This window comes from Rattus rattus, chromosome 12, assembly GCF_011064425.1.
Source record: "Rattus rattus isolate New Zealand chromosome 12, Rrattus_CSIRO_v1, whole genome shotgun sequence".
NCBI lineage: Eukaryota > Metazoa > Chordata > Mammalia > Rodentia > Muridae > Rattus > Rattus rattus.
In genome coordinates this window covers 59424855-59451371 of record NC_046165.1, presented here as the reverse complement: position 1 = coordinate 59451371, position 26517 = coordinate 59424855, and the positions used below count along the sequence as shown (strand labels likewise).

General features: G+C 42.2%; 1 protein-coding gene across 1 annotated transcript in view; it reads left to right on the top strand.

The window, feature by feature from the left end:
- Ints9 (integrator complex subunit 9) overlaps positions 1-26517 on the top strand; it is an 84944-nt gene that overhangs the window by 9290 nt on the left and 49137 nt on the right. The window contains exons 2-4 of the mRNA XM_032918222.1: positions 15637-15764; positions 22061-22121; positions 24586-24648. Coding sequence (XP_032774113.1) covers positions 15637-15764; positions 22061-22121; positions 24586-24648 — 252 coding nt within the window. The remainder of the gene's footprint in view (positions 1-15636; positions 15765-22060; positions 22122-24585; positions 24649-26517) is intronic.

Genomic DNA, 26517 nt, shown 5'->3' with positions numbered 1-26517 from the left:
ACTTCACTTACTCTGTCTTTGTGCACTGTTGTCTAAGTTGTAACAAATACATAATTTAAACGTACCATTTAACCACTTTTAAATAAACAATGCAATGGCATTTAGTACATTGTTATACAACGCTGACCATACATTTTTAGAATGTTCTTAGATTATACACATTAAGAACTACCCACTTCCCACTCCCCTCCGCCTCTGGTTGTCAGCCATTGTCCTTTCTGGCTCTGTGAATCTGGCTACTCTTAGTACCTTGTCAGTAGTAATACAGCGTGCACATTCTCACTGGCTTAGATCTCTTAGCAGTATTTACAGGATTCTTCCATGTTATCACACGTGTCAGAATTTCCTTCTTAAAGGTTGAGAAGTGTTCTATAATACAGACAATGTCCGGTTTAATCAGACCTTTTGCCTACTTCAGACACTGAATACAAATACCTGTTTAAGTCCTTGTTTTCAGTTTGCTTGTGTATTGTTTTTGTTTGCAATATGGACTCAGAAATGAAATTGTTAAACCACCCAGAATTCTGAGTTTAATTTATTGAGTAATTTATTGAATAATTATTTATAGTATGCTCATGGTAGCCGTACCTGAACCCTTTTATAATCTTATCAGTAATTCACAAAGCTTCTGATTTCTCTACATTCTTATTAGTATTCATTTTCTCTCTGAGCTGATGTTTTAGAGATGGCCATCCTATATCTGGTAGTTCTGATTTGCATTTCCCTAATGATTATGTTGAGACTTCCTGTGTGCACATTTTTGTTTTGTTTTTTGTGGTGTGTGCACATTGGTTTGTTAACTTTTAGTTTTGAAAACAAACTGAATATGTAAAAAGGTAATGACAAAAAATGACAAGGCTCTGTCCAGACTGGTGTGGTGGCACAGTGTAATCCCAGAAGTCAAGTGAGGACAGGAGGCTTAGGAACTCAAGGTCATCCTGAGCTACATGGTCAGTTTAAGTCCAACCTAGGCTACATAAAACCCCATCTCAAAAATCAAAAACCAAACTAATTGCCTTGGGACCGAAGAGATAGCTTAGTGCTTAAGAATAGCTGGTGCTCTTACAGAGGACCTGAGTTCAGTTTCTAGCACCAACATCAGGCTTGAACTCACAGAAATCTGCCACCACTACCTCCTCAGAGCTGGGATTGAAGGCATGCATCATTGCTGTCTGGTTCAGTATTTCTTTAAATTATTGAGCCCAAGGAAGAAATCTTTTTTTTTTCTTTTTTCTTTTTTTCGGAGCTGGGGACCGAACCCAGGGCCTTGCGCTTGCTAGGCAAGCGCTCTACCCCTGAGCTAAATCTCCAACCCCCCAAGGAAGAAATCTTATCTTTTACTTAAATCATTTTACTGCCTCAGGTTCCAAAGGGCCCCAGGCCTTCTTCTGGCCTCTGTGGGCACCAGGTATGCATATAATGTACAGTCATAAATGCAGGCGAAACACTCATACATATGACATAAAGGTAAATAAGTCTTTAAATATGTGCATATGTGTATGTGAATATTCCCTCCTACTCTGTCCTGTTCTCCAGAACAACGTCATTGTTTGATTTTTTTCAGTGTTCTTGGAGATAGTCTGTGGGCTTATGTACATAAATATAATTAAAATCTTTTTATTTTTTGGATAAATAATGGTAGTGATATTTTAGTGACATGTTGTTTTGTTAGGAGTTAGAAATATACAGATCTTTTCCGATCAGTTTCTCTAACGACGGGACGTGGTGGCACATGCTTTGATTCTGGCTTCTGGACGTGGAGGCAGGAGGCTCAGGTTCATCCTCTACTGCCCCTGTGTAGTGAGTTTGAGACTAATCTGGGCTATATGAAACCCTGTTTTAAGAAAAATCTAGAACTGGTGCTTGAAAGAAAGAAAAATCAAGAACCTGGCTGTAACAAAATCCAAGGACTTTTTGTTTTCTATATACTTCAGTTCTAAACTATGAAATGGTTTCAATGTGCCTTTCAAGTATTTTTAGAAATACTTTTAACAGACACTTTGTAGTTGGGTTTCCTGAAGGGATAGTTAGAACTGTGGCACTTAGCCTGTAGCTGGCTCTGGCCAGAACCTCCCCTCCTATCCGCCACTTCAGTGTTTTTTTCCTGGATAAAAAGTGAAAACATGGTGTCAACGTAACTGTAATTTGAGTTCCTTTTCATGTGTTTGATAGGGTGCCTGTGTGTAAGCGTGTTTGTTTGCATCCTTCCAGGTCGTGTGTGTGTGTGTGTGTGTGTGTGTGTGTGTGTGTGTGTGTGTGTGTGTGTGTGTAAGCATGTTTGCACCCCAGCTGTATATTGTTTGATTTGTAGGGCTCTGGCCGAAACTCCTATGCTTTATTTCCTCATCTTGCTTCTCCAGACCTCCAGAGCATGCCAGACATCACCTGTTCTATAAAATATCAACCTTTCATTTTCTTATAAACTTAGAATGATTTGTTTCCATTAAAATCCTTTGTATGTGATTTTTTTTTTTTTTGGAACCAGGTTAACTTATTACATTTTAAAGAGATAATTGGAGTAATAAGGGAAAAAAATATATATATATATACACATATATGTATATGTGTAAAGGTTTGGTTTTTCAAGACAGGCTTTCTCTGTGTAACCCTGGCTGTCCTGAAACTCACTTTGAAGACCAGGTTGGCCTTGAACTGGCCTTGAACAGGAGGGAGATTAAAGGCATCCACTACCACTGTCTGGCTTAATATTTCTTTAAAATTATTGAATCTAAGAACAAAGAAATCTTTTCTTTTACTTAAATCATTGTACTGCCTCCTTATTACATTTTAAAACGTTTTCCTAATAGGTTATTTCCTTTTAAATATCTAAGCATTCTCTCTCTCTCTCTCTCTCTCTCTCTCTCTCTCTCTCTCTCTCTCGTGAATTTGCTCACACATGTGTATAGGGGTGCATGCGCTCTCTCACTTTCCACCTTATTCCCTTGAAACAGGGTCTCTCACTGAACTTGGAGCTATGCTGGCAGCCATCAAGGCCCAGCAATTCTCTGCTCCACTTGTAGGAGCACAGCCACACCCAGATGTTCGTAAGGCGCTGAGAATCTGAACTCACGCCCACACGTGTGCACAGCAAGTGCTTTTTCCCACTGAGCCATCTCCCCAGCCCTAAATACCGTATGTTTTTATTGTTGCTGAATTGGAATCTTTTCCTACATACATAAGACACACATACCCTTGTTAGTTTTCTTTTACTATTTATCCTGTTGTGTTTTATGAAATTTCTAGGTGTGTATCATTGTAGCTCATTTTTCTTCAGACTTCATTTCCATCCTATGTAGCTGCATTTGTACACATGTGCTGTGGTTTGGTTTGATCATGGTAGTAAGCATCTCCATCCTGTTTCTGATATGAGTGGTCCTGCCTTATCAACACATCACCTTGATGCTGACTTTGGGTTGAATTTCTTGAATAATTTATGTCTTATAGTTAGCTGCTTTCCTGTTCTAGAATTTTCTAGTCATTATTAAAATGAAATTCTTTCACATGGTCCAACAATATGTTATGTTTTGCAGGAAAGATCTATTTGTGTTTGATTGTTTGCCCTAGGCAGTTAATTATATCTTGTAAGCCATTTCCAGAGTTTTAAGTAAACAATGGATTTTACAGCTTGAAATCCTAGGTGACTCTTAGCCGACTCAGAAATAATAAGACTTCTGTGACCTCAAAAGAAATGGCAAAGTTTCCTCAAAAAACAGCAGCCAGAAATAGCTCTCTCTCCAGAGACAGGCCCTATCAAGGCAAGAAATGTAAACAGAGAGTCTGTTAAAATAAACATAATTGCCACTTACATGCTTTAAAAAAATGTTATGGGGACAAAAGGGGGCTCAGAGCCAGGCCCACCTGGCAGCTTATTTATTTTAAAGGGAATTTGACTCAAGCTGCATCGTTCCAGTAGGAAGAAGAAACTGTTGCAGAGCAATGATCTATAACTACCAAGAAGAGAGGCAGGAGCAAAAACCCATTGTCTGGTTGTCTAGGACAGTCTAGTGAGTGTCACAGAGCGAATATTGAGCCTGTCTTGTAAGCAGCACTGTTAGTGGTGTGGGACGTGCCAATCAGCCTGCAGACACAGCCTATTAATCGAGCATGTGATTGATGGGCTTTGGGGGATGGGCTGAAAAAGTCAGTAGTGGCCTGTGCAAGATACAAGTTGTAAAGGATGAGTCCTACCTAGAGAATCACAGCTTCAGAAGTAAAATCTGAGCTGGCCTTTACAAAGCTCTTGGGGCAGAAGATTGTAGCCCGGTGGTAGGGTGTTTGCCTAGCATGTACTAAGCCCTGGGTTCCAGCCTCAGCACCACCCACACACAAGTACTTTGATTGGTGTATGTCTAAATGGCAGAGTCGTATCTCATTCCGGGTGGAGAAAACAGCTGAAAGTAAAAAGGATGTACACGGAAGGTACTCATTTCTCCTTGACAGGCAAGTGCAACCAACTGGTTCTTACTCCTCCTAGCAGTGCGTGTAGTACTCACAGCTCAGTATTGTGGAGTATCATTTTCATCCCGTCTTATTGGGCCATCTGCTGAGACCCAGTGCAAAACTGCAGTAAGACCAGCAGGGTTCTGTCCAAAGAAACCCACTGGACTAACTTTTCTCCTTAAGGAGGAATCAAAAGAATATTTGATCAACATGTACATTTTTTAGACTTATTTATATTATGCGTATGTGTTTTTTGTTTTTGTTCGAATTATATGTATGTGCACCACATGCATGCCAGGCCATTATGAAGGTCAGAAAAGGTCATTGGATCTTCTGGAACTGGAGGGTGTGTACAGATGGTTGTGCACTGCCAGGTGGGTGTTGGGAACTGCATATAGGTGCTCTACAGGAATAGCCAGTGCTTAGCCACTGAACGGAATCTATCCCTAAAGTGTAAATTTTTAAGGGATTTTTTGGAAATAAAAATAACCCTATTATAAAATCAATAAACACTACCGTAGATATGTCTTTCTTTTTCAGAGTATAATTGAGAAATATAAAGAAATAAAAATCACCTGTAATCCTCTGCAACTTTGATATACTTGAGCACTAGTAGGCTGATGGACTAGTGGCTGAGACTATCTGTGATCACCCAAAGTATGACTTAGTTACCAGATTGAGCCTGAGTGACAGAAAGTCTTACCAGTGACTCAAGCAGGACAAATGCTTACATCCCTCTATAAACCAACTGCAAAAATGAATAGTTCAGGATTGGTGTGGCCAGTCCAGGTTCCTGCTACCATGTTATAACATGTAACTTCATCTTCATGTTCCACTATAACTACCTGGTTAGGCCATTGTACTCCTATCCTAGCCAAAAAAAAAGGAGGGGAGGCAAAAAAAAAAAAAAAAAAAAAAGCATGCCCTCTCCTTTGGATGAATTCTTAAAGTGTGTGTGGGTACCACTTTGTTTCCCTTGGCTGAGTTTTATTTTCATGACTATGTCTGACTCCATTGAGACTAGCAAATATAGTTTCCGTTCCAGATAGCCACAATCACACCTTAGCTTTGGAATCCTAGTGTGAACAGATCTGTCATTGCTTTGCTTTGCTTTCAACAGGATTTTCTGTATGTAACCCTGGCTGTCCTGGAACCCTCGATGTAGATCAGGCTGGCCTTAAACTCAGAGGCTCACCTGCCTTTGCCTCCCCAGTTCTGGGATTTAAGGGGTGGGCCACCAGCACATGGCCAGTTGTTTTGCTTGTAGCCATGACAACATACCTGATGAAAGCAACTTAAGGAAGGGTTTACTTTGTCTCAGGGTTTGAGGGTTTAGTCCTTATGGCAAGGGTGTAAGGCAACCGGTCACATTGTATCCACTGTCAGGAAACATGCTCTTCCTTTTTATTCAGTCCAGAACAGTAGCAGTGACACAGTCCTGCCACAGGGGGTAAATCTCTCTGGAAGCACCCTCATGGACATGCCAACAGTTTGTCTTCTAAGTGATTCTAAAGCCCTTGAAGTTGATGGTCAAGATTAACCTTCACAAGATGACAAGTGTCACTGTGAAAAGCCTTTCACTTTGAGTATAGTTAACTGTGTATTTCCAGGATGACACTGAGCATTCACTCTGACATAGGTTTACTTCCCAGTATGTGGGCTCTGGGACTAACTCAAGTCATCAGACTTTGTAGCAAGTATATTTTCCCTATATGCTGTGTTGCCCACTCTTAGTTTGTTTATTTGAGGAGTTCTTACTATGTAGCCCAGGCTGGCCTCATTCACAACAGTTCTTCTACCTCAGCTTCCTGGGGGCCTGAATTACAGTCACAAACACCCTGGTCTCTTTTTCTCCTCGTTTACAAACCAACCACAAAAAGTGACTGATGTTTAAAGAAAATAGTCAAAAGTACAGAAATAGGAAGTACCTGGTAGAGTGCTGGGATGATGCGAGCTTGGAATGTTCTGTTAGTTTGATTTGGTTTTATGCTGAAATAGCAAGAGTTTGCTCAGAGATCATGTCTGTCTCACAGAAATAAAAGCATTGTAGCTGTGGAAATTGCTGGAACCCTGACACCCAGTGTTCAAAGTAAGCACATTGTGTCAAAGTCCAGCTTTGACATGGCAGGTAAACTAAGGCAGGGTGGGGAATTGGCCATTGATCACTTGGCAGACTTTTCTCTCAGGGAATAAAACTTAATCCTCTGGGGCCTGTGGGGCGGGTGACAAGGGTGAGAGAATACAGGTATACACAGACACACACCTGCTGGATAAAGCAAGGGTCAACAAGCTCCAGCAACTTACACACACACAACACACACACGTTGTAGGTGGATATATACATACATATACACACGTTGTAGATGAGCAAAACTCTAACAACCTTATTTTTTTTCATAGCTTATACATCCCAGAAAAATCTTCAATCTTTACAAAAATTACTGTGTGGTTACATCTATTTTTCTTTAAACAATTACAATGAATATGTGTAAGAAAAAACTTGTCCCCCCAATACCCCCAAATAATAAAATAGATTTAAAAAAATTCCCAAGAACTCACCCACATTCATAACTAAGCAACATGTTATAGATTAATAAAGAGCAAGCAAGGTAATTTTCTCAGCTGCTTTCTCTTACTAGCAGGCTGAGATTTGCAGTCACAAAGAAAGAATCAATTATTTTATTATTATTTATCTTAAAAAGTAATCTTATGAAAATCTTAAAAGAATCACAAATCTAAACTTTTATAAAGAAAAAAGCCAATCATTTCTACTTTAAATCCTCAGGGTGCATATCTACTCATTAGTAGACAAAAAATTAATCATCACCTGATCACCAGCCCACCTTTAGCAAAAACAGTGTCAACTAGTAAGAGTCCGGTGCCATCGCTCTTTCTTCCTGACCTTAAGACAGCCCTCGCTCAGTAATCGAAATTGTACCTTCCTAAGTTGTTCCTCAAGATTTTCTTTATCAGAACCACTAACAAAAACATCTTAACCTGACTTTACTAACAATTTACATCTCCAAATTCTTTCTAAGGGTGGTGGACGTTAGAAACAATCTCCGTCTCTAAGTTCTTTTTGAGGGTGGCAGTTGAATCATTAATCTGCTCCAGCAGCAATGGAAAGAACAGTCACTATTATTGTAAGTGCCAGTGACACTGCCCAGTGAGGGCTGGAAACCCTCCTAGAGTTTTCGTACAATTTGTAGATGAGGATGGACATGGCCACTAGAGCAACAACAGGACATGTAGTCCTCATTCCTCTGCCTCTCCAAGGCACACCCATCCTGGCTGTGCTAACCAGTGTTTGGGCTGTGTTCTAGGAGTTCTAAAGCCGTTTTGCTGTTCGTCTTGCACGAACTATTGTGTCCTCAGCCCACAGGCTGCGTCCTTTATGACTGTGAGCTGTGCCTTCATTGCTTTAGAAACCACAGTGCTCACATTGGAAAGAAACGGGAAGCGTCGTCATCCTCAGGAAAGACTGCTGTGAGCGGTCCAGCAGGCAGGCACGCATCTTTGGTGTGCTTTATCTGCAGTTTGGAAGCTTTAGCATTGACCACATTTTGATTTTTTTTTCTCTCCACAAATTAAGATAGCTTACTGAAGCATTGTCTCTTAGGTTTTATCACTAAGACAAATGGGAGGAGAGGAAAGAGAATGAATGGGTGTGTGCAATGGGGGATTATTTAAGAATTAGAGATTAGGAAGAAATAGGGAAATGCTACCTTTTGCATAAACAGGACTTTTCTTGTCTATTCTCATTACTTCTTCACATTTCTAACTCTCTGGTGCCCAGCAGCCTACGATCCCTAGCCAAGCCTGGCCTGTATTACTTCCTTCAGCCATAATTGTTCACTGTGAGCACTTCTCCCCCCTTCTGAGCATCTGTTGGCTGGGATATTGCTTTGTAAAACTTCCCTCCACGTTTTGACTTGTTTTCTTGGAAGTGCAAGGCACAGGACTAGGGTCCAAAGGAGTGAGAGCCCCGGGTATCACTTACTTAGCTGTGTCTGGTGCCTAATCACTCTCTAGCCCGAAAGTGCCTTTGCCGTGTGTACATTACAGAATTTTTACATGCATGTGTAGACTTTCTGTGGAAAATTAAACCTCCTGTCTCACCCAGCTGTGTAGTTAGTTTGACTGTGAACATGTTTGGCACATTTAACAGTTCTGCAACATAGAAACAAGCTGAGGAAGGTTAACAAATAAGATTGCAATGTATTTAAAGAAGTCTCTGACTAGAGAGCCTGGCCCAACAAAATTTTAGTGGGGTGGCATCATTCCAGATTCAGCACATTTGGCTCAGTGACTCAGGGTGACAAGACATAAGGAAGGGGTCCCTAAAAGAGGGTGCCCTCCCCATTTTCTGCTACAGCAAGAATCCTGTGCATCCTTGTTGGGACGTAAAGGGTCTCCTTGTGAACTGCTGCTACTGAGGGCAGTGACCATGCTTTGTTGGAGTGGAGCTAGAGTAGAGAAAAGCTGATACAACCCTGCAGAACTAAGTTCCTCTTAAGCAAAAGAAATCACTAAGGCTTGAGTAGTGGAATTCCTCCCAATGTGTTCATTGTATAAGTACATGGATAGAATAATTTTTAAAAAGCATCTTTGTGTTCAAAGAAAGCTGAGGAATGATTTAGTTAAATCTCATTTGTCCAGTGAAAAATTTGAAGCCTGAAGCATTTTTGGCTTCTATTCAGGGCAATACCACCTTCGAGACAGAATAAGAACTGTTCTCTATATGCAAGTCACATGCTGTACTTGATGTTGTGATACACAGACCAGCAATAAAAACTGCTCATTTGTTTGTTTTTGTTTGTTTGTTTGTTTAAGCCAAAACTATTTCATCTTGGAAGAAAGTTTAAAAAGTTGAACGTGTCTTTAATATCACCCAACAATACTTACCATAAGAAGAGGCAGGCTCCTTCAGAAACCTGCATGTAGACATGTGCAGCACCATTCTTCATAATGATAGAAAGTTTGTAGATTATCTTACCACACTGCACTCAAGAACAAGCCACATATCCATCACTCTGAATGCATGAGCTGATTCTGGTTCATCCATACAGTGAGGCCAATGAGCTATCTATGCTTGCACTAAGGGAGGAGTGAGCAGTGCATGCAGACTTCCAGTTGCTGCCCTGCATTCCAGCCAGCAGTCTTTCTGAGGATCGCTGTTGATTGACATTTTATTTACTGACCAGTGTCATCCTCATTGAGTGCCTGTTCAAATCATTGTTCTCCTTGTTGTGTTGTTTGTATCTTACTTAGGCTGATTGGGTCAGGGTCCTGGTGAAGCCTAAACTGGCCTACAACACCACTGTAGCCCACCTTTTGAACTTGGGACCCTCTCACCTCAGTTTCTCCAGTGCTTAGATTACAGTTGCCACCATACCAAGCAACTTAGCATTTCCCTCCCCCGCCTTCTTTCTTTACTAACATGTATTAACTATACATGATGAGTTTCATCGTGACATTTCCATGCATGTACACAATGTTCTCTCAGTCATATTCACCCCTCTCCCTGTTTTGCCCCCTCCCACTCCTGCTGATCTCCTTCCTAACTTCCCAACCCAGCAGCTTTACCAATTCAGTGTAAGGCCTTTTAGAGCATACCTCTGCCTAGAAAGATTTAGATCTCTTGGGGATCCTTTTCTTCAAGTCTAGCAGGGAATGGATGCTGCCCTGGCTCCGCGTGCTGACTCTGGCACTTACTACCCTGGATCCAAGTTCTACCCTGCTGCTGCTGCTGCTGCTGCTGTTTTTAGCTCTTTAAATTTTTATTTATTTAATGTTTTGCTTATTTTTATTTTATTTGTTTTGCCTGCATGTATGTCTGTGTGAGAGTGTCAGGTCCCGGAAGTACAGACAACTGTGAGCTGCCACGTGGTTGCTGGAAATTGAACCCGGATCCTCTGGAAGAGCAGTCAGTCCTCTCAACTTCTGAGCCATCTCTCCGGCACCTCTGCCCGGCCTCTTACTGCTTTGGGATCATATGTACACTTTATGCCTGTGCTTCACTGCTTCCTCTATATAATAGGAAAGTATTTCCTAATCAGATTAAAGGAGTTAGGTGTAAATTATTTGCAGGTAGTGTGATACCTAACAAACACTAGGTCATAATGGCAGCATACCAAGCAAAACTATTTTCAGCACGATTAGGGGGAAAGAGACCACAGGATATTTTGTGCCTCATTCATTTGAGGAAAGGCTATAAAGTATACTGTATGGAAAGAAAAACAAAACTGTTCAGTTGTGAGGGACAGGGTAAGATAAAATGTCGCAGCATCCCTTCTGTAGATGTTCCAGAAAGAGAAGTACAAAGGATGAGATAGATACAACACCCCAAAGGAGAGCAGCTCACAGTTATCTTTTATTTTGAATCCAAATAGTCATGAAAAGTCCTGAGTCTTTGTATTCTAAAATCATAAACCAATAAGACTACCTAGTCTCAAGAGATTCACAAACGTCTAAGGTACAAGTAAGTGCCACATAGAAGCAGGTCCTGTCCACCGCCCACCTTAATGCTGCTGTAACGAGGACAGCTAAGAATGAATGTGACAGGCACTCCTTCCCTTCACTCAGCTCTTATAACTCTATTATAGATGAGGGAACTTAGTCTTCAGAAAAATCATGTTAATAACAAAATTGAGCAGGATTTGAGTTGAGGTAATCTACCTTACAAAACCCCAGCCTTACATAATTTTATGAAACAGCCTCAAAGCTAAAGCCACTCATCAAATAGTTGACTTTTCTTGCTTAGGACCATTTAATTGCCTTTAGATCGCTACTGACATTTTAGTGAAACTGTAGGATCTAGATGGTGTAGACTGTAATATACCAGCAGGACAGAGTTGTTAGCAGTTATGTAAATAGGCATGTACTTTATGGAAAGCATTTTGGCAGCAGATAAAGAGCCATAAATGCTTTACTTTTTTTTTTTTTTTTTTTCGGAGCTGGGGACCGAACCCAGGGCCTTTTGCTCGCTTGGCAAGCGCTCTTCCGCTGAGCTAAATCCCCAACCCCAAAATGCTTGTACTCTTTGACCTAGTTAATACCACTTCTGAGAATGCATGAAAGCAGTCCAGTATGGAAGAAACTCCTACACCATGTGATCAGCACAGCCGTAGCCGTATTTATAACAAAGTGCCTATGCACACTTAGGTGTTCAGTTAGAAAGGAAAGATTTGCTGGCTAGTAATGAGATATTTGCATAACCCATGAACATGAAATGTCATGTGACAGAGACAAGGAAAACAGTCATCCTGGGTTTTAAAAGCAGCACCCAAATTTTATAATAAATTACACCTTTAAAATTTTTAATTTATGTGTTCTGGCTGCATTTATATCTGGGTATACAGTACATGCATACAATACCCTTATCTTTTACATAATGTGAAATGAAATGAAATAAATAGTTACTACTTTAATACTTCTCTTTCCTCTACCTTTGAAGATTTTTGTAACATAGTTGTATACTTTAAAAGTGAAATTCCATGCTGACTTGGGCTTTTGTGGTTTGGTCTTGTAACCCTTCCTATGGGTTAGCTGTGCTATGATCAGAGAGTGCATTAGAGGCTTGTAGAGAGCATCTCTGGAGACTGACAATCCCTGAGTGAGCTGGTGTATGCCTCCACTACTGGTTGGAGGAACCTTTGGCCAGGACTGTCTCTGTGCAGGTGACCCATGGTGATCAATACATTCTGAGAAGCAGGAGCATCTCATCATATGCCACCTCTTCTGAAGCTGTAACATACAGTTTCCTTGTCCTTGGAAATTAGGCAAATGGGAAACAGGGCCAGTCACCTTTCTTAGGTACTCTGAACACTTTCGCACTCACATACAGCCCTTTGTCCTTTGATAACTGTAATAAATAATACCTTGCCTGGTGTAGCTTTATTTGAAGGAAGCAGACACCACGGCAGTGAAAATAAGGAAATCAAGTGTGCCTTACGTGGTGCTTTGAATTCAGCTGGATCCCATGAGCTCATATGTTTGACTACTTGGCCCCCAGTCTCTGAAACTGGGAAGGATTAGAAGATATGTCCTTGTTGAAGGAGGTGTGGCACTGGGGGAGGCTTTTGAGATTTCAAAGCCTAAGCCATTCCCTGTTAGCTCTAGCTGACTTCTGGTTGTGTCCCAGGGTGTGAGTTCTCAACTACTGCTCCAGCGCCTTTCCTCCTGTTAACTGCCTTGCCATGATGGCTTTGGGCTCTAATCCTCTGAAACTGTAAACTCTAAGTTGCCTTGGTCGTGGTATTTTGTCAACACAGTCAGACAGTAAGAAAGACACCTTGTAAGTAAAGCAAACTGACTAGGACAAGGACAAACTAGCTGCTTCAGGTTTTGGGCTCACTGTAACATTTGTTGGGGTTACATAAAACTGTTCTCCCCAGAATGGTGAGAGCATGAGCCATAAAACTTGTGCCAGCTTCCTAGACCAACAGAAAAACAGACTATTGTTTCCACTAGAAGTTCTGTGTATCCAAAACTCAGGGTGGGTGTTTGAGATGGGGAAACTATTATGTGAGCTTGCCTTTTAGCTCTCGTTAATCTTGGGGCTAGGAAGTAATTGCTAATTGTAATAATGTCTGCTGTTGTCAGTTTAGCCTTCAAGACTGTTGCTGGTTTAGTTTCTGACTTTGACTCTCTTTAACCTAATAGTTACAAGCCACAAGCTGCTCCTCGGGTCCTTTGCAGCTAAGCAGTGACTAGGTTGAGGGATGCTGCTTACTAAAAGGTTAGCAGTAGAGCGTTTCCTCTGCCTCCCCTCCAATTTTCTTCCTGACTTGTCCCCGAGGAAGCTTACTCAGCACTCAGCTTCTTGGTCTTTGGCGTTATTTTAAATATGTAAACAAGTGATCATTCCCTGTAACATCCTGTGAGGAAAAGTAGAATGCTCCTGTATGTTACAAAGAGCACACAGAGCTGTACACACCTAAAAGGCTTATCCTATGTTATGGGTGGCTGTGGGGACCTGGGCATGGATGTGGCCTCGCTCTGACTTGTCCTTGTGTTAGATGAGAAAGGACTAAGAGATGGCTTGTAGTTCAGTGGCAGCTTCTTCAAAATTACTTGAGTCAGTCAAGGAAAGGGTCCTTTACTCCTTCTTAAAGATGGCAAATGGATCTTGGGAAATAACTCAGCCCATAAAATATGTATCCTGCAAACGTAGGAACCTGCACAGGCACCCCAGCTGGCTATGGTAACATTCATCTGTAACTGAGTGCTGAGGAGACAGGGGTGGGAGACGCCTGGCCAGATCACCTTGCTGACGAGCCAGCCTAGCCAAGTCCATGAGCTTCAGTTTCAGTGAGAGACTGTCTCAGAAAAGTGAGGTGGAGAGCAACTGAGGAAAGCACCACAAACACAGCACACAGTGACAGTGCTTCCCGCATGGAGAAGTCTCAGTGCATCGGGCATCCTTCTGTTTACATTGAGAAGGGCTTGAGATTTCAGGTCAGGGCGTTGTCTTGTCAAAGCTTGGGAATGGATTTTATTTGGGTGTTTTCATGGGTAAATGTCTTTAAATTTTGTTATCTACACTCTTCCCCACTGCTCTACTCCTTTCCCCCTTACTGGCTCCCTTCTTTTCCCCCCAAATAGTCCCCAATTCCACTTTCGTGTAACATATATTCCTCTGTCCTCTCCTGGCCCCTCAAGATCTCCAAGTCTGACTTATTTCATTTAACATAACGATCTCCAAGTCTGTCCATTTTCCTGTTAATTCCATGATTTCTTTTTCCTTTACAGCTAAATAAAATTTCATGGCCCATTTGCACCACATTTCTTTATGCATTCATCTCTTATGGGGATTTACACTGGCTCTAGGTTTTTAGCTGCTGTGAATATGGCAGCAATACAACCAGGTGTCCTGTGGCCGCGTGCCCGGGAGTGGCAGTAGCTGACCCATGTGGCAGTTAAGTTCTCTGGGTTTGAACTTTCCATATCACCTGTGCCAGTTTACATGCCCCTCCTCAACTCTTGCCAGCACTTGTTGTCGTCTTTGTTTGGGCTTTTTTTTTTTTTTTTTTTTTTTTTTTTTTTTTTTTTTTCGAGCTGGGGACCGAACCAGGGCCTTGCGCTTCCTAGGCAAGCGCCTACCACTGAGCTAAATCCCCAACCGGCTTTTATTTTTTTAGGTTGGGTTGTAATAAGAAGCCTTTCTGGTCTCAGATTCGTGTTGCTTCTCATGCCTTTGCCTCCACGTGGTGGGACTGCAGGCAGACACTACCATTCTCAGCTTGTTTCCTTAACAAAAGTCATTATGGATGGGGTGTGATAGAATCCAGAAGCATTTCAATTTGTTTTTCCTCAATAGCTGAGTGAGTGCATTGAACACTTTTTGAAATGTGTACTGGTCACTTGTATTTCTTTCAGAAGTCTCTGCCGAGTTTATTAGCCCATTGACCAGTTAAATTATTTGATGTTTAGTTTTGGAGTTCCATATATATTCTAGATATGAATTGTAGTCTGCAACAATTTTCTCTTCTAGAAAAGCCACTACTTAAAGATAGAGAAACTCAAGCATAATTTGAGGACTCGGTGAGTTTCATTGACTATCCCCAGCCGCAAACAACACTTAGGTGCAGAGGGTAATAGAGCTCTGAAAGCCCACGGGCACGTGAGTCCATGCCTGAGTATGTGCTGTGAGCAACTGTGACCTACCCCAGACTCTTAGGATCTGAGGCTATTGAGTATTTCACAGGTAGTTAGAATTTAACTAGATAAAAAGACGTCACACAGAAGGTTAGCTGAGTATGCACAATGCCTTTATGGGAGAGATGACATCACATAGGAAGTTAGCTGAACTCACTCTGTTCTTATGGAAGAAGATGTCACATAGAAGACGGCTAGCTGACTTCACACATTGTCCTTAGGGGGGAAGATGATATCACATAGAAGGCTAGCTGAGTCACACATTGATGTCACATACAAAGCTACTTGAGCTCACACCCTATTCTTCAGGGAGAAGATGATGTCACATAGAAGGCTATCTGAGTCCACACACTGTCCTCCTTAGAGAAGATGACATCAGAAAGAAGGCTAACTGAGCTCATACACTGTTTTTATGGGAAAAGATGATGTCACATAGAAGACCAGCTGAGTCACACACTGTTCTTAAAGGAGATGACTGCTTTTACTACGACACTTCCTAAGCTGTTTCTATAACTGGTTGTTTTTTGTTTTTTCCAGTACTGCCTGTCAGGGCACCCAACTTTACCATGCAATGTGCTCAAATTCAAATCCACCACCATTATGTTGGACTGCGGACTGGACATGACCTCTACCCTCAATTTCCTTCCTTTGCCTCTTGTTCAAAGGTATGTGCTGGCTGATGCATCCTGAGATAAAATGAGCTTTAGTTCCCTGAAAAATGGGACTCATTAGTATGAACATTACTGATACCGTGTATTGTCTCATATATTTGCTTTACCTCCTTAAAACTGTTCTATCAAAATAATTTCCTTTGGATGTGTTGGTAGAAAGTACTCTATTGATTTATTGATTGACTTCTATATTCCAACTTCTTCTGGGCCTCTGTAAAATGTTTCTGCAACTGCTCAGTGTAACTGAGGTCATGTATATTTCATCTGTCTTCCTAGTACATGTAAGAGCTAATAAATGACTCACTGATGAGCCCCAGAATTGAATTTTAGGATCATTTAACTGCCCTTTCAGGGATCTGACAGAATAGAAGCTGGCATTTCTTTTCTGTGCATTGTTTTCATATTAATCAATTCGTGTGTCTGTCTGTCTGTCTCTCTGTGTGTGCGCATGTACATATGCATGGATCTGTGTATGTCCCCAGTCCATGTCTTAAGTCACCCAGATTGCCTTGCTCCTATAATCAGCATTGTTAATACTAAACTAAGATTTTAAGAAACTGAGTTTTCATGTCGTTTCTACTTAGAACAATTTGTAAGAAAAGTGACTTTTAGAATCAAATATGCTCACAGCAAAAAAAAAAAAAAAAAAACCCACATATAAGAAATGAGATGAAAAGGTAATATGAAACAAATCGAAGAGCTTAAAAGACCAGCAAACTGAGTACGCCTCTAATTCATCTCAGGCCTTCCCGAAGACAGCTCCAAGTGTAGTGATTGTTCACACAGCAGCCCAGGAACCCTCTGAGAAAATCATAGTCAAACACTGATGGTTTTTTCTGAAATAAAATATGTAACAAAGGGGTGTGGGGACAAGGTCACAGATAATTTCAGATTATGTTTTATACAAAGTTGATGGAATTCACTGATAACTATACTCAGCACTTTAAATACAGGTATTATCCAGGACGGGAGAAGATGCTTATTTACCTAGCTGGCAGATTACTTACTTAAACAGATGGAAACTGTTGTCTTTTTTCTCTATACAGAACAAAATATTCATTATTTCGGTGTTTATTAAAAATCTGTCCTATGTGGGACCAGGGTTACTGACATCACTGATTCCTTACCTCAGGGAGGGTGAAGTCTGTCAGCAGAGACAGGCGTGCACAGCTGGCGCCTGCCTGGACTGGAGATAAAAGCTCTGCTCTGTGGTGACTGCCGTTCTGTACATAGCAGGAAGGTTTCTACAGCTGCTGTCTAGGCTCCTGAACTCGACCCGCGTCACTCTGTCCTTCCTGCTCAATCTCTCTAGGTAACTCCTCTGTCACCAGCACTGATGAGGAGGGGAAGCCACAGCCATCCTCTCCTGCCCTTTTCTTAAACTTCAGAGGGAAGTGGTGCTACTGGGATGGCTGGCAGTTCCTACAGTTCTTTCTAAAAGTGTCACTTGGGGCAAGGAAGACTCACTGGATAAAGCGCCTCCTGTTCGAGGGTGAGGCCTGGAGCTCATATCTCCTACACCCACATAAAAGCCAGGCAGGCATGGCCTCTGCTCGTAATCTCTGTGCTGGGAGGCAGGGGCCAAGACTCTCTGGGGTAGGCTAGCTAGGCCAGAGCAGAATCTGTGAGCACTGAGCCAGTAGGTGAAGTGGGGAGGGGGTCAAAGAAAACAGCAAAGTGTCTTCTGCCACTCAAGCCAGAAGCGTTGGGGCACATCTGCTGAGAGTATGCATACCCAGTGTCCCCTTACCCCACTTTATGTTTATAGCTCTTCCTGTTACATTACTTCATGTATGCATATTAACTTTCTTCTCTACTGAAGATGTTTTATAAGGACGGGAATTTTGTTTCCACTGCATCCTCAGCACTTAGACCAAATCTTGGCCTGTAATGCTCAGAAAATATTTGGCTTTGCAAATGAATCACTCTCCTCCTTGGAGCCCATGCTGCCTGACCTGTTCAGAGGCTTTTAATTACTAAAGTGTCATTGGCAAATTATTGTACCTCTGCTGTAGTGCAAATTTGGGATGGGGTGTCTGTGCCTGTGGCATGCTCAGGGTTAAACTCAGGGCCTTGCACATGCTAGCAAGCACTTCTTACTGAGCTGCATCTCCAGACCAGGTGGCACTCATGCTCATAATCCTCCTGCCTCAACCTCCCCACAGCTAGGATTACAGGTGTGCATCACCACACCTGGCTGACTTTCCTTCTTAAGTCTTTATCTGGATATCTGTTTGTATTTCTCTGTTTACCAAATGAGCTTTCATTATACAGTATTTATAATGGGGGCGGGGGGATTTGTGATATAGGATCCTGTATTGATCACATATTGTATTCAGTTGTCTGGTTTTGAGCCTCCTTCAATCTGGAAGAATTTCTCAACCTATCTGTTTTAATGACCTTGACATTTTTAGACATACAATTATTTTATATAGTCTTCTAGTGTGGGTGTATTTGATGTTACTCATAAATGGGTTGGAATCATTATTCTCTTATCAGAAGACATGGGATTCCATCCTCCCCAGAGTCATCCTGTAGAATGCAAGCCTAAGCTCGTCTAACCTCTCAGTATTCTGTTTGTCTCACTGCTCATATGTCCCTCCAGCTCTTCACTCTTGCTGGGCCCTGGCTTCCTCCTGGTTCCTGCTAGCATGGTGAATGCCTGCTGCCTTCCCTTAGCTCTCCACACCCAGACCCTCCACCACGGTTCCCCTGGACCTTGGTGCTCCGACTTCAGTGGGGTCATCTGCCTAGACTGGTCCTTGCTAGGTACCTTCTGTGCTACTACTGAGGTGCCTCATCCTCCGAGCAGCTTGTTCTCTGGCTGTTGTCTTACCTGCCTTATGGGAGGACAGGTGTGTTCCATCCACAGTCAGGGTGCCTGCCTGTGTGGGTGCTTAACATAAAGACTCTACCTAAGGGAGTTAACACCTTGGTCTTTACCACCTAGACCAACCGCTGAGGCTCCTCCCTGTTTTCTACACTTTGATTGGAGAGCTGCTAACAAATACTGAATAAAGCAGTGTTGTACCCATTTCATTGAATCTCCAAAGACCACCAAGGAGCTGATTCCAAAGCAATCACACTAGAGTCTTTCTTTATCCAAGCTCAAGCTTGGACCACACCTCTCTCTGATGCAATAGGACTGAGGGTGAAGCCCCAGCCCAATTTCAAGCAAGCATTTATAGAGGGGAGCAAACAAGCACTGGGTTCTAGCCTGGCACACATCTATGGGGTTTGGGGGAGCTATTATGGAATTTTGTTGCCCTTTAAAATAATTGGCTGGTGCTGGGAGCCAAATCATAAGCTTAACTTGTGCTTTCCTCCTGATTGGTGGTTGTTAGAGAGTTACCTGGAAATTAGTGCTAGGTGCAAGTTTGTTGCGGGAGTAGCCTGGAAACTGGCGCTAGGTGTCGGTTTGTTGGTTAACTCAAGTTCAGCCTTAGGCCATGTTCAAGATCTTCCGATAGAGTCTGAACTCAAGATCTAGTCTCAGACATGACTGCATCTTGTCTTTGTTGTTGTTACTTCTGATTTAAAGATGTATACACTTTATACTAGAAATTGTAAAAAGTTTCTTAATAAAAGAATTAATAGCATCCTTTGTGTCAAAAGAAATGGCTCTAAAATAGTTAAATAAATGTCATGTGTTCTTCACTGATCATCATTTTTCTAGTATTTTCTCCTGAATTACTGACATTTTCAGATTTCTAGTATATAGAGCGAAGTCCAATTGCTAGAAATAAATGGTTGATTTTTAATTCCTTTCAGTGTGTGTGTGGGATGTGTATGTGCCAGGGACATGCATACAGCATATGCATGGACAGGAGATAACTTTCTGAACTTGCTTCTCTCCTACGGTGGAATCTGTGAGTTGAACTCAAGTTTCAGGTTTGCCTGACAAGCACTTTTACTGCAAACCCATCTTGCTGGCCCATAAATTTTGTTTTTGTTTTTGTTTGTTTTTTTTTATTCAGCCTTTATAATGTACAGGAAATTAGTCTTACCTTCTAGAAACCATTCACCTAGATAGAAAGTCACTTTATAACTGTTAGGAAAAGTAGCTTCATTTTCCATGATTGGAAACTTAAGCCATGGGTGACAAGTACCAAGCTTCTTAAATTGTAGATTGGGATCCTACATAATTGATTGTGAAGGTTGTAATATATTTGGCAACAGTAAAAGGTTTCTGAATGTCCAGTGACCAAAAATTAATTCAGAGTCAAATGGAATTCTCGCCTGCACTCACCTGTGCCGACTTGCGTGCCTGCACTGCAGTCAGGTCCGGGTACACAGCGTCATGCTCTGCGGTGCCTATGCACACGGCCTGCATCACCTCCACCCCAGACGGCTGCAGGTCATGAACTGCAGTGCTTTTACTATACATAGAGGGTTTTCCATTCCTATGAAAACATAATGGTTTAATTACAGAAAACAAGGACTTAATATTTTCCTGTCATACTTACATGCAAGCATGGGATTTATACATTAGTGAAGTTAGTAAATCTGTGTATCTTTGTGTTGTATTGTGTTAGAATGTTTGATTTTAAAAATTGCTATTTCTGGTCTGACTGTGGTGGCTCACGCCATTAGTCCCAGCACTTAAGAGGCAGAGACAGGCAGATCTCTGCGTTCAAGGCCAGCCTGGTCTACAGAGAGAATTCTAGGAGCCAGGCTGTTACCCAGGGAAACAAGCAGGATGGCTCAGAGGATGCAGGTACTTGCCACAAAGCTGACGACCTGGGTTTCCTCTCAAGGGCCCACCTGGTAGAAAGGATGAGCATGCGAGCACATGCACGCACAAACACACACACAGTAAACACAATTAAAATTTTACATTGCTCTTTGAGTTGCTGGCTGGAGTTTCATAAACTGTTGGATGAATCCTAGCTTGGAGTAAGGATAGAATGCCCAACAATTTCTGAAATGGCCTCTTTCTGTCGTTTGTGAAATCATATATTTATGTACAGTGTTATTCTCAACATTGGTGATTACAGTATCAAAATGTTGACCAACTCTGAAAAAAAACTGTTGATGCTCTCCGCTTCCTACAGAGTCAGATATTTAGCCAAGACTTATTTATGTGTGTGAAATCAAATAAGCATGGCCGTCTCATTAGCATGCAGATTTATTCTGATCTTTAGTAGGTGGTAAGATTATATGTATGCCAAGGAATTGTTTCTTTATGATTATCAGAAAATCTTTGGATTCTGTTCTTTAAAGATTTGTTTGCTTTATTTTGTGTGTTGTGTATGAATGTGCCTGTGTGTGCCTGCATGAGTTTGCATGTACTGTGTGTATGCAGGTATTCTCAGAAGTCAGAAGGGGACATTGAATAACCTGGAAATGTAGTTACAGGCAGTTTTGAGACACTGGTGCAGGTGCTGGGAACCAAACCTAGGTCCTTCAAGAGCAGGACTCACTTTTAACTTCTGAGCTATTTCTCCAGTCCTATATACTATATGTATGCCTGTATACATAGAATCACATACAAATTTAAATTTCCTGGGCAAAGGGGACCACAGGTAGAAAGAGTTCCAGGTGACCTGGTGTGACCCACTTGTCAGCACTGAGTCCAGAGTGTTCCTTTGCTTGGAATTCACAGCCCAGCACCTAACCTACGTGAGCTTTGTCAAAGTCTGTGAAGCTACCCATCCTGCCTCCATTCACGATGGCTGTGGAACACAAACAAGATACAGCAAGATAACTGGTGACTGGGAGCTCTAAATGCCCGCAGTATTTCATCTGCACTCTTTCCTTTCTTCATAAATGCTTTTAAATTTCTCAGATCTGTTCTAAACTGATATGCCACATAGCCATTGATTTGGCAATGCCAGGGATTGATTAACCTGGAGCCAGGCATGGGACAGACAGACAAGCATTCTATCTGTCACCCAGCCGTTCTATTCCCAGCCCTGGGTGTTTTTGAGATAGTATCTGACTGCCCAGCCTAGGCTGACCTCTGAGTCACTGCCTCTGTCACAGGAACACACCATAATACCCAGCTGTTTCATTTTCTTCTACTGTGTAGTCTAAGCTGGCCTCAAACGTGATATCCTCTTGCTTCAGCTTCACAGTTGCTGGGATTGTAGGCTGGGACCACCATAGCCAGCTCTAAGATGGAGTCTCAAACTTAATACAACTGTTTAGTTCTCCTCTTTCAGTTAATTTGGGTAAAAACCACTGCCGGTAACTCTTAACTGTTTCTAACTGTATGGTGTGAATATAAAGTCATCATGAATTCACTGAAGATTATACTGTATTCAGGATAATTCATTTTTGTTTTGCAGCCCCAGGCTATCTAATCTTCCTGGATGGTCTCTGAAAGATGGAAATGCTTTTTTGGACAAGGTAATGTCTAAAACAAAAACTGCAGCCTGCTTGTACACAGTGGAAAGCTGTCCTGTCAGAGCCATGCTGATGACTCAAGGCTGAGTGTGTTTTCATGTGTGTTCTCCCACAAACCCCAGATTCACATCAGGGTCTTTAATACTTGGCAATTGCTGTCTTTAGAGACTGTCTGTGCTTGGCCTCAGGTCACATTTGTGTCTGTGACAATCTTAAATACTTTGTAAATAATTTATCACCAGAAAAAGAAAGCTATCTACAGTTGTAGTTAGGGTCACAAAGGCGATGCTTATTAGACTTTGGTCAGCTTATTAAATGAGATCCCAATGCCTAAAAAAAAATTAAAACTGACATAGGCACACTTCTCCATGTCCCTCCATGGTCCTTTAAATCATCCAACCTCACCTAAGCTTCAGAATTGAAATGCTGAGTGACTTTAAACATCTCTCACATGATGCATCTGAGTGAGAGTTACCACTTAAACTTACAATGGACTGCTGAAAAGCGTGGCTTCTTTTCAGAATTAATTCCCGTAGCTGCACCCCAAACTCAGGTGCAAGCCCGGTGCATAATCTGAAACTAGATTGCCCTCATAGCTGACTATAGTTATGTGACTATCAGGAACCTATGTACCTGATTTCAGCCCAGGTCTCCTGCTGGCTCTAGATCATTATCCCTGAGAGGCTCAAAAGCATTGCCTTACCATTGCCTCGTGGGTGAGTGAAGTGACTTGCATGTGTATGTGGGAGTGTTTCATTAAAGGGGACTGGTGAGTGACAGACAGTGACATTATAAGTGCTCAGAATGGCAAATGTGCCTCCTGCAGACCTCAGAGACTTTATCATCCTAGGATAAGCACCGTGTATAGCACTGTGAAGAGGAAGATCACAGCGCCCTCTTAAGGTCATGCCAAGGTTTGAAGCTGCCCACGGTGGCTCACTTTTCGCCTCATCCTGAAGGAGCTGGGGAGTTGTCTCCCTTTAAGCATAATTGCTCATTTGTTTTTAGCTAATGGGTCCATAGAATTCAGAATTATTCCTCTCACCCCCACCTCTCTCTCTCAGCTCATCCTATCAGTAGTTAAGCAGTATCCATGTGACATGCTGCTCATAAGAACAGCATTCAAGGAGAAGAAGCCTTAAGGACCCCAATAAATTCCTGAGGCTAGTAATGTAGTTGACACCCTGTTTTCAAATAAAGGCAGAGTAATTCTGATTATGGTAAATTTAGATACATGTGTGTGATTATGTAGAAATATTTGTTGGGTGACTTGTAAAAACTTGGTAGAACTGAAGTTGTATATTTCCCTTTCTGAAAAAGGCAAAGGACACTGTCAAGTCCCACCCGGTTTGGCTATAAAGTTATAGGCCTCTGCCTGTGATGATCCAAAAACTCTGCCGTGTGTTTGTAAGTGTCAGTGGCTTTCTGGGGCCATCGCAGCCTACCTGTTAGAGGTCCACCTGGTTCAGTGTGCTCTAACATAATTGGAGTACTCTTATATGTGTGACTTTGTCTAGGAGTTTTTCTTGGTGCTGCTTCTCCATGGGAACTGGCAAATTGAGGTTCTAGACCTCTTCTCAGTGGACTCAGGACTCTCTGATATGCTTCTGAGTTGCCATGGAAGTAAGTGCAACTGCTCTAACGCAGCGTGGCTCCATAGCATGGCCATCTTTAGACACCTTGCCTTCTGTTTACCGCCCCACCCCCAGTTCAGGGAAGAACCACCAGGAAAACAGCACCCTGTGTGAGCTCCTGCTCTCAGCCTCCTTTCTCATAGCCAGTCCTTGGGAGAGTCCAGACCGAGATGTTTATATAGACATGGGCACTGGCAGAGGCAGGGAGGTATATATCCTGTTTTAATCCATAAGCCTTCCTTTTTCATGTGAATAAATATGGTTGGCATATAACCCCAAGTGAGTGTGTGTTCTGTGGAGCAGACCCTACATGCACTGTGGTGGCAGCACTTGGATCCTGCTCCCCACTCCTCTCCTCCCTCCTCACGAGGCCTCTTCCCTTTAGTTCTTAATCGCATGGAAGAAAAGGCTCCTAAGTGATTATCCCAGGCCTGGACTCCTCACCTGATGCCATAGTAGAGTCACCAGAGGTTCTTGTCATAAACACAGGCTCCATGGCCTCCTCTCCAGCTTCTGATCCCTTAGATATTAGTCAGGACTCAGGGAGCTTTGACTTGACAACTAATTCTTAAGAAGCACTGAATCTCAAATTATAGCAGCATGTGTTATTCCTGACTCTTAAAGATGCCTCGGGGAATGTGTGTTCAAACCCCAGATCTGCCGCAAGGCAATGTTTTCACCCTCAGTCAGGCACCTAGCCAACCTGAGCCTAAATAGGGAACAGTTTGTCTAAAAATAACCTCCCACCCTCTAGGTTAGGTGTGGAGATTAAGTTTCCCTGATACTGTATCTATTAAATATCTCTTAGTACTTTTCCTTTCCATCTCTTTTAGGAGCTAAAAGAGTGCTCAGGTCATGTATTTGTGGATTCTGTGCCTGAATTCTGCTTACCAGAGGTAAGATGAAAGTGATTCTTATTGAAAGTCAACATCCTGGTAATCATCACTGGAAGGCACGGAATAAAGCACCATGACCCCACGCCCTCACTCACCACAGCCTTCTTGTCACTGCAGCTGTCATGTCGGAATGGGGCAGCTCCCCATTGATTTCAGTGTATCAGGGATGTCACTGCAGCTGTCATGTCGGAATGGGCAGCTCCCCATTGATTTCAGTGTATCAGGGATGACACGGACTCTTGCACCCTTCACTTCATGGGCAAGAATGTGGAACATGTGGACCAGTGCTCCAAGGACTTTGTGACTTGTTCCAGAGTACGGAACTTGCCAATAAGAAACCTACATTTCCCAGCTCACCTTTGGTGTAGATTCTAAAGCCATTAGCTATATTTTTCAATCTAGACTATATGTCTTAAGTCACTGTTTAAAGTAGAGCCATACTGTTGTTAAGACTTGGAAAAAACATGAGGCACCAGCTCTAGTCAGTGAGCCCAACAGACCAAACGTAAACCCATGACACTACCGTTTCCCTCAATTCTACAGCGTGTGTTGTGGATGGTCCAGTACAGTTAGTGTGCAAACCTGTTCATAGTGTGTAGAACCAAATGCTTGTACAGAACACTTTCAAAGGTAAAAACACTTTCATTTCTTTTTTTCTTCTTTTTTTTCGGAGCTGGGGACCGAACCCAGGGCCTTGCACTTGCTAGGCAAGCGCTCTACCACTGAGCTAAATCTCCAACCCCACACTTTCATTTTTATTCCACTAAAAGTATGTAAGTAAATTTGTGAATATCCATGTATTAATGGAATTTAAATATTAAATTTTTTTTTTTTTGGAGAAATATTTTTGTCATCACGCATCTTTTGTTGAAATAAGTTTTTTTTTTTCTTCTGACTGTCCTCAGCAGATGTTCCTGTGATTCTGGGCTCTGTGGGCTGATTGTTGTATTTTAAAGAGAATATTTAGGCTGCCTCTCATGCCCTTACATGTGAGCTTCAATGTTGCTTTCACTGTCATTGCTTTTGTCCCTTTGCCACTCTGTCTGAATTTCCTTCTTTAAAAGTTCCAGAGGCAGCAGAGAGTAGAACCACCTCCATCGTGAGAGCATTGTCTTGCAAGCACAGGGCAAACAAAATGTGGTGTTAAGGCTAATAGATGTGTGGGATATTGACATTAGGTTTTCTCTTTCCATTTGCCATGTGACACTGGGGAAACATGAAGAACCATCTACTCTCCCCAGAGAAAGAACCAATAATAAACCAAAGAAAGAATGCCACCACAGTCCAACTTGGTAAACCAATGAGTCTTACTGGTCTTATTTGAAGGAACATGAGTGAGGGGTCACATACAGGACAGAAGTGGCTCAATGACACATTACCAAATTCCCACCGCAGCATAGATGGTGGCTCACCAGTGATTGAAACCTGGAGTGTACTGCACAGCTTGCAGGTAGCTGGACAAGTCCAGGAGTGTCTCTTTGAGAAAACTCAGTTTGCCTGAGCCTCTTTCAGGCAACTCTGCTAGTCTGAAAGTGTCCTCAGCAGTGTTCTTCCTGTTTATAAGCTTGGGGAAGGAGAAGCCTAGTGAATCAGGTCAGTTTCAGGGACTTCCTGAAGCCTTATATTGTTTGCTTCCTGAATTTTAATGAGCTCCCCCGCAGAATGGAATGTTTCCCCTCCTTGACACTTCTTTGCATCTCATCTGAGATGGAATATTTTGTCTAAGGAAATTACCTGCACAGCAGCATAGATGCCATTGTCCCAGCAATGAGGCACTTATGTCCTTGACTCACATGTTGGTGATACTGGCAGGCTTATTAAATTATTTGTATGCTAAGTCACTCAACCAGAAAATACCCACACCCCAGG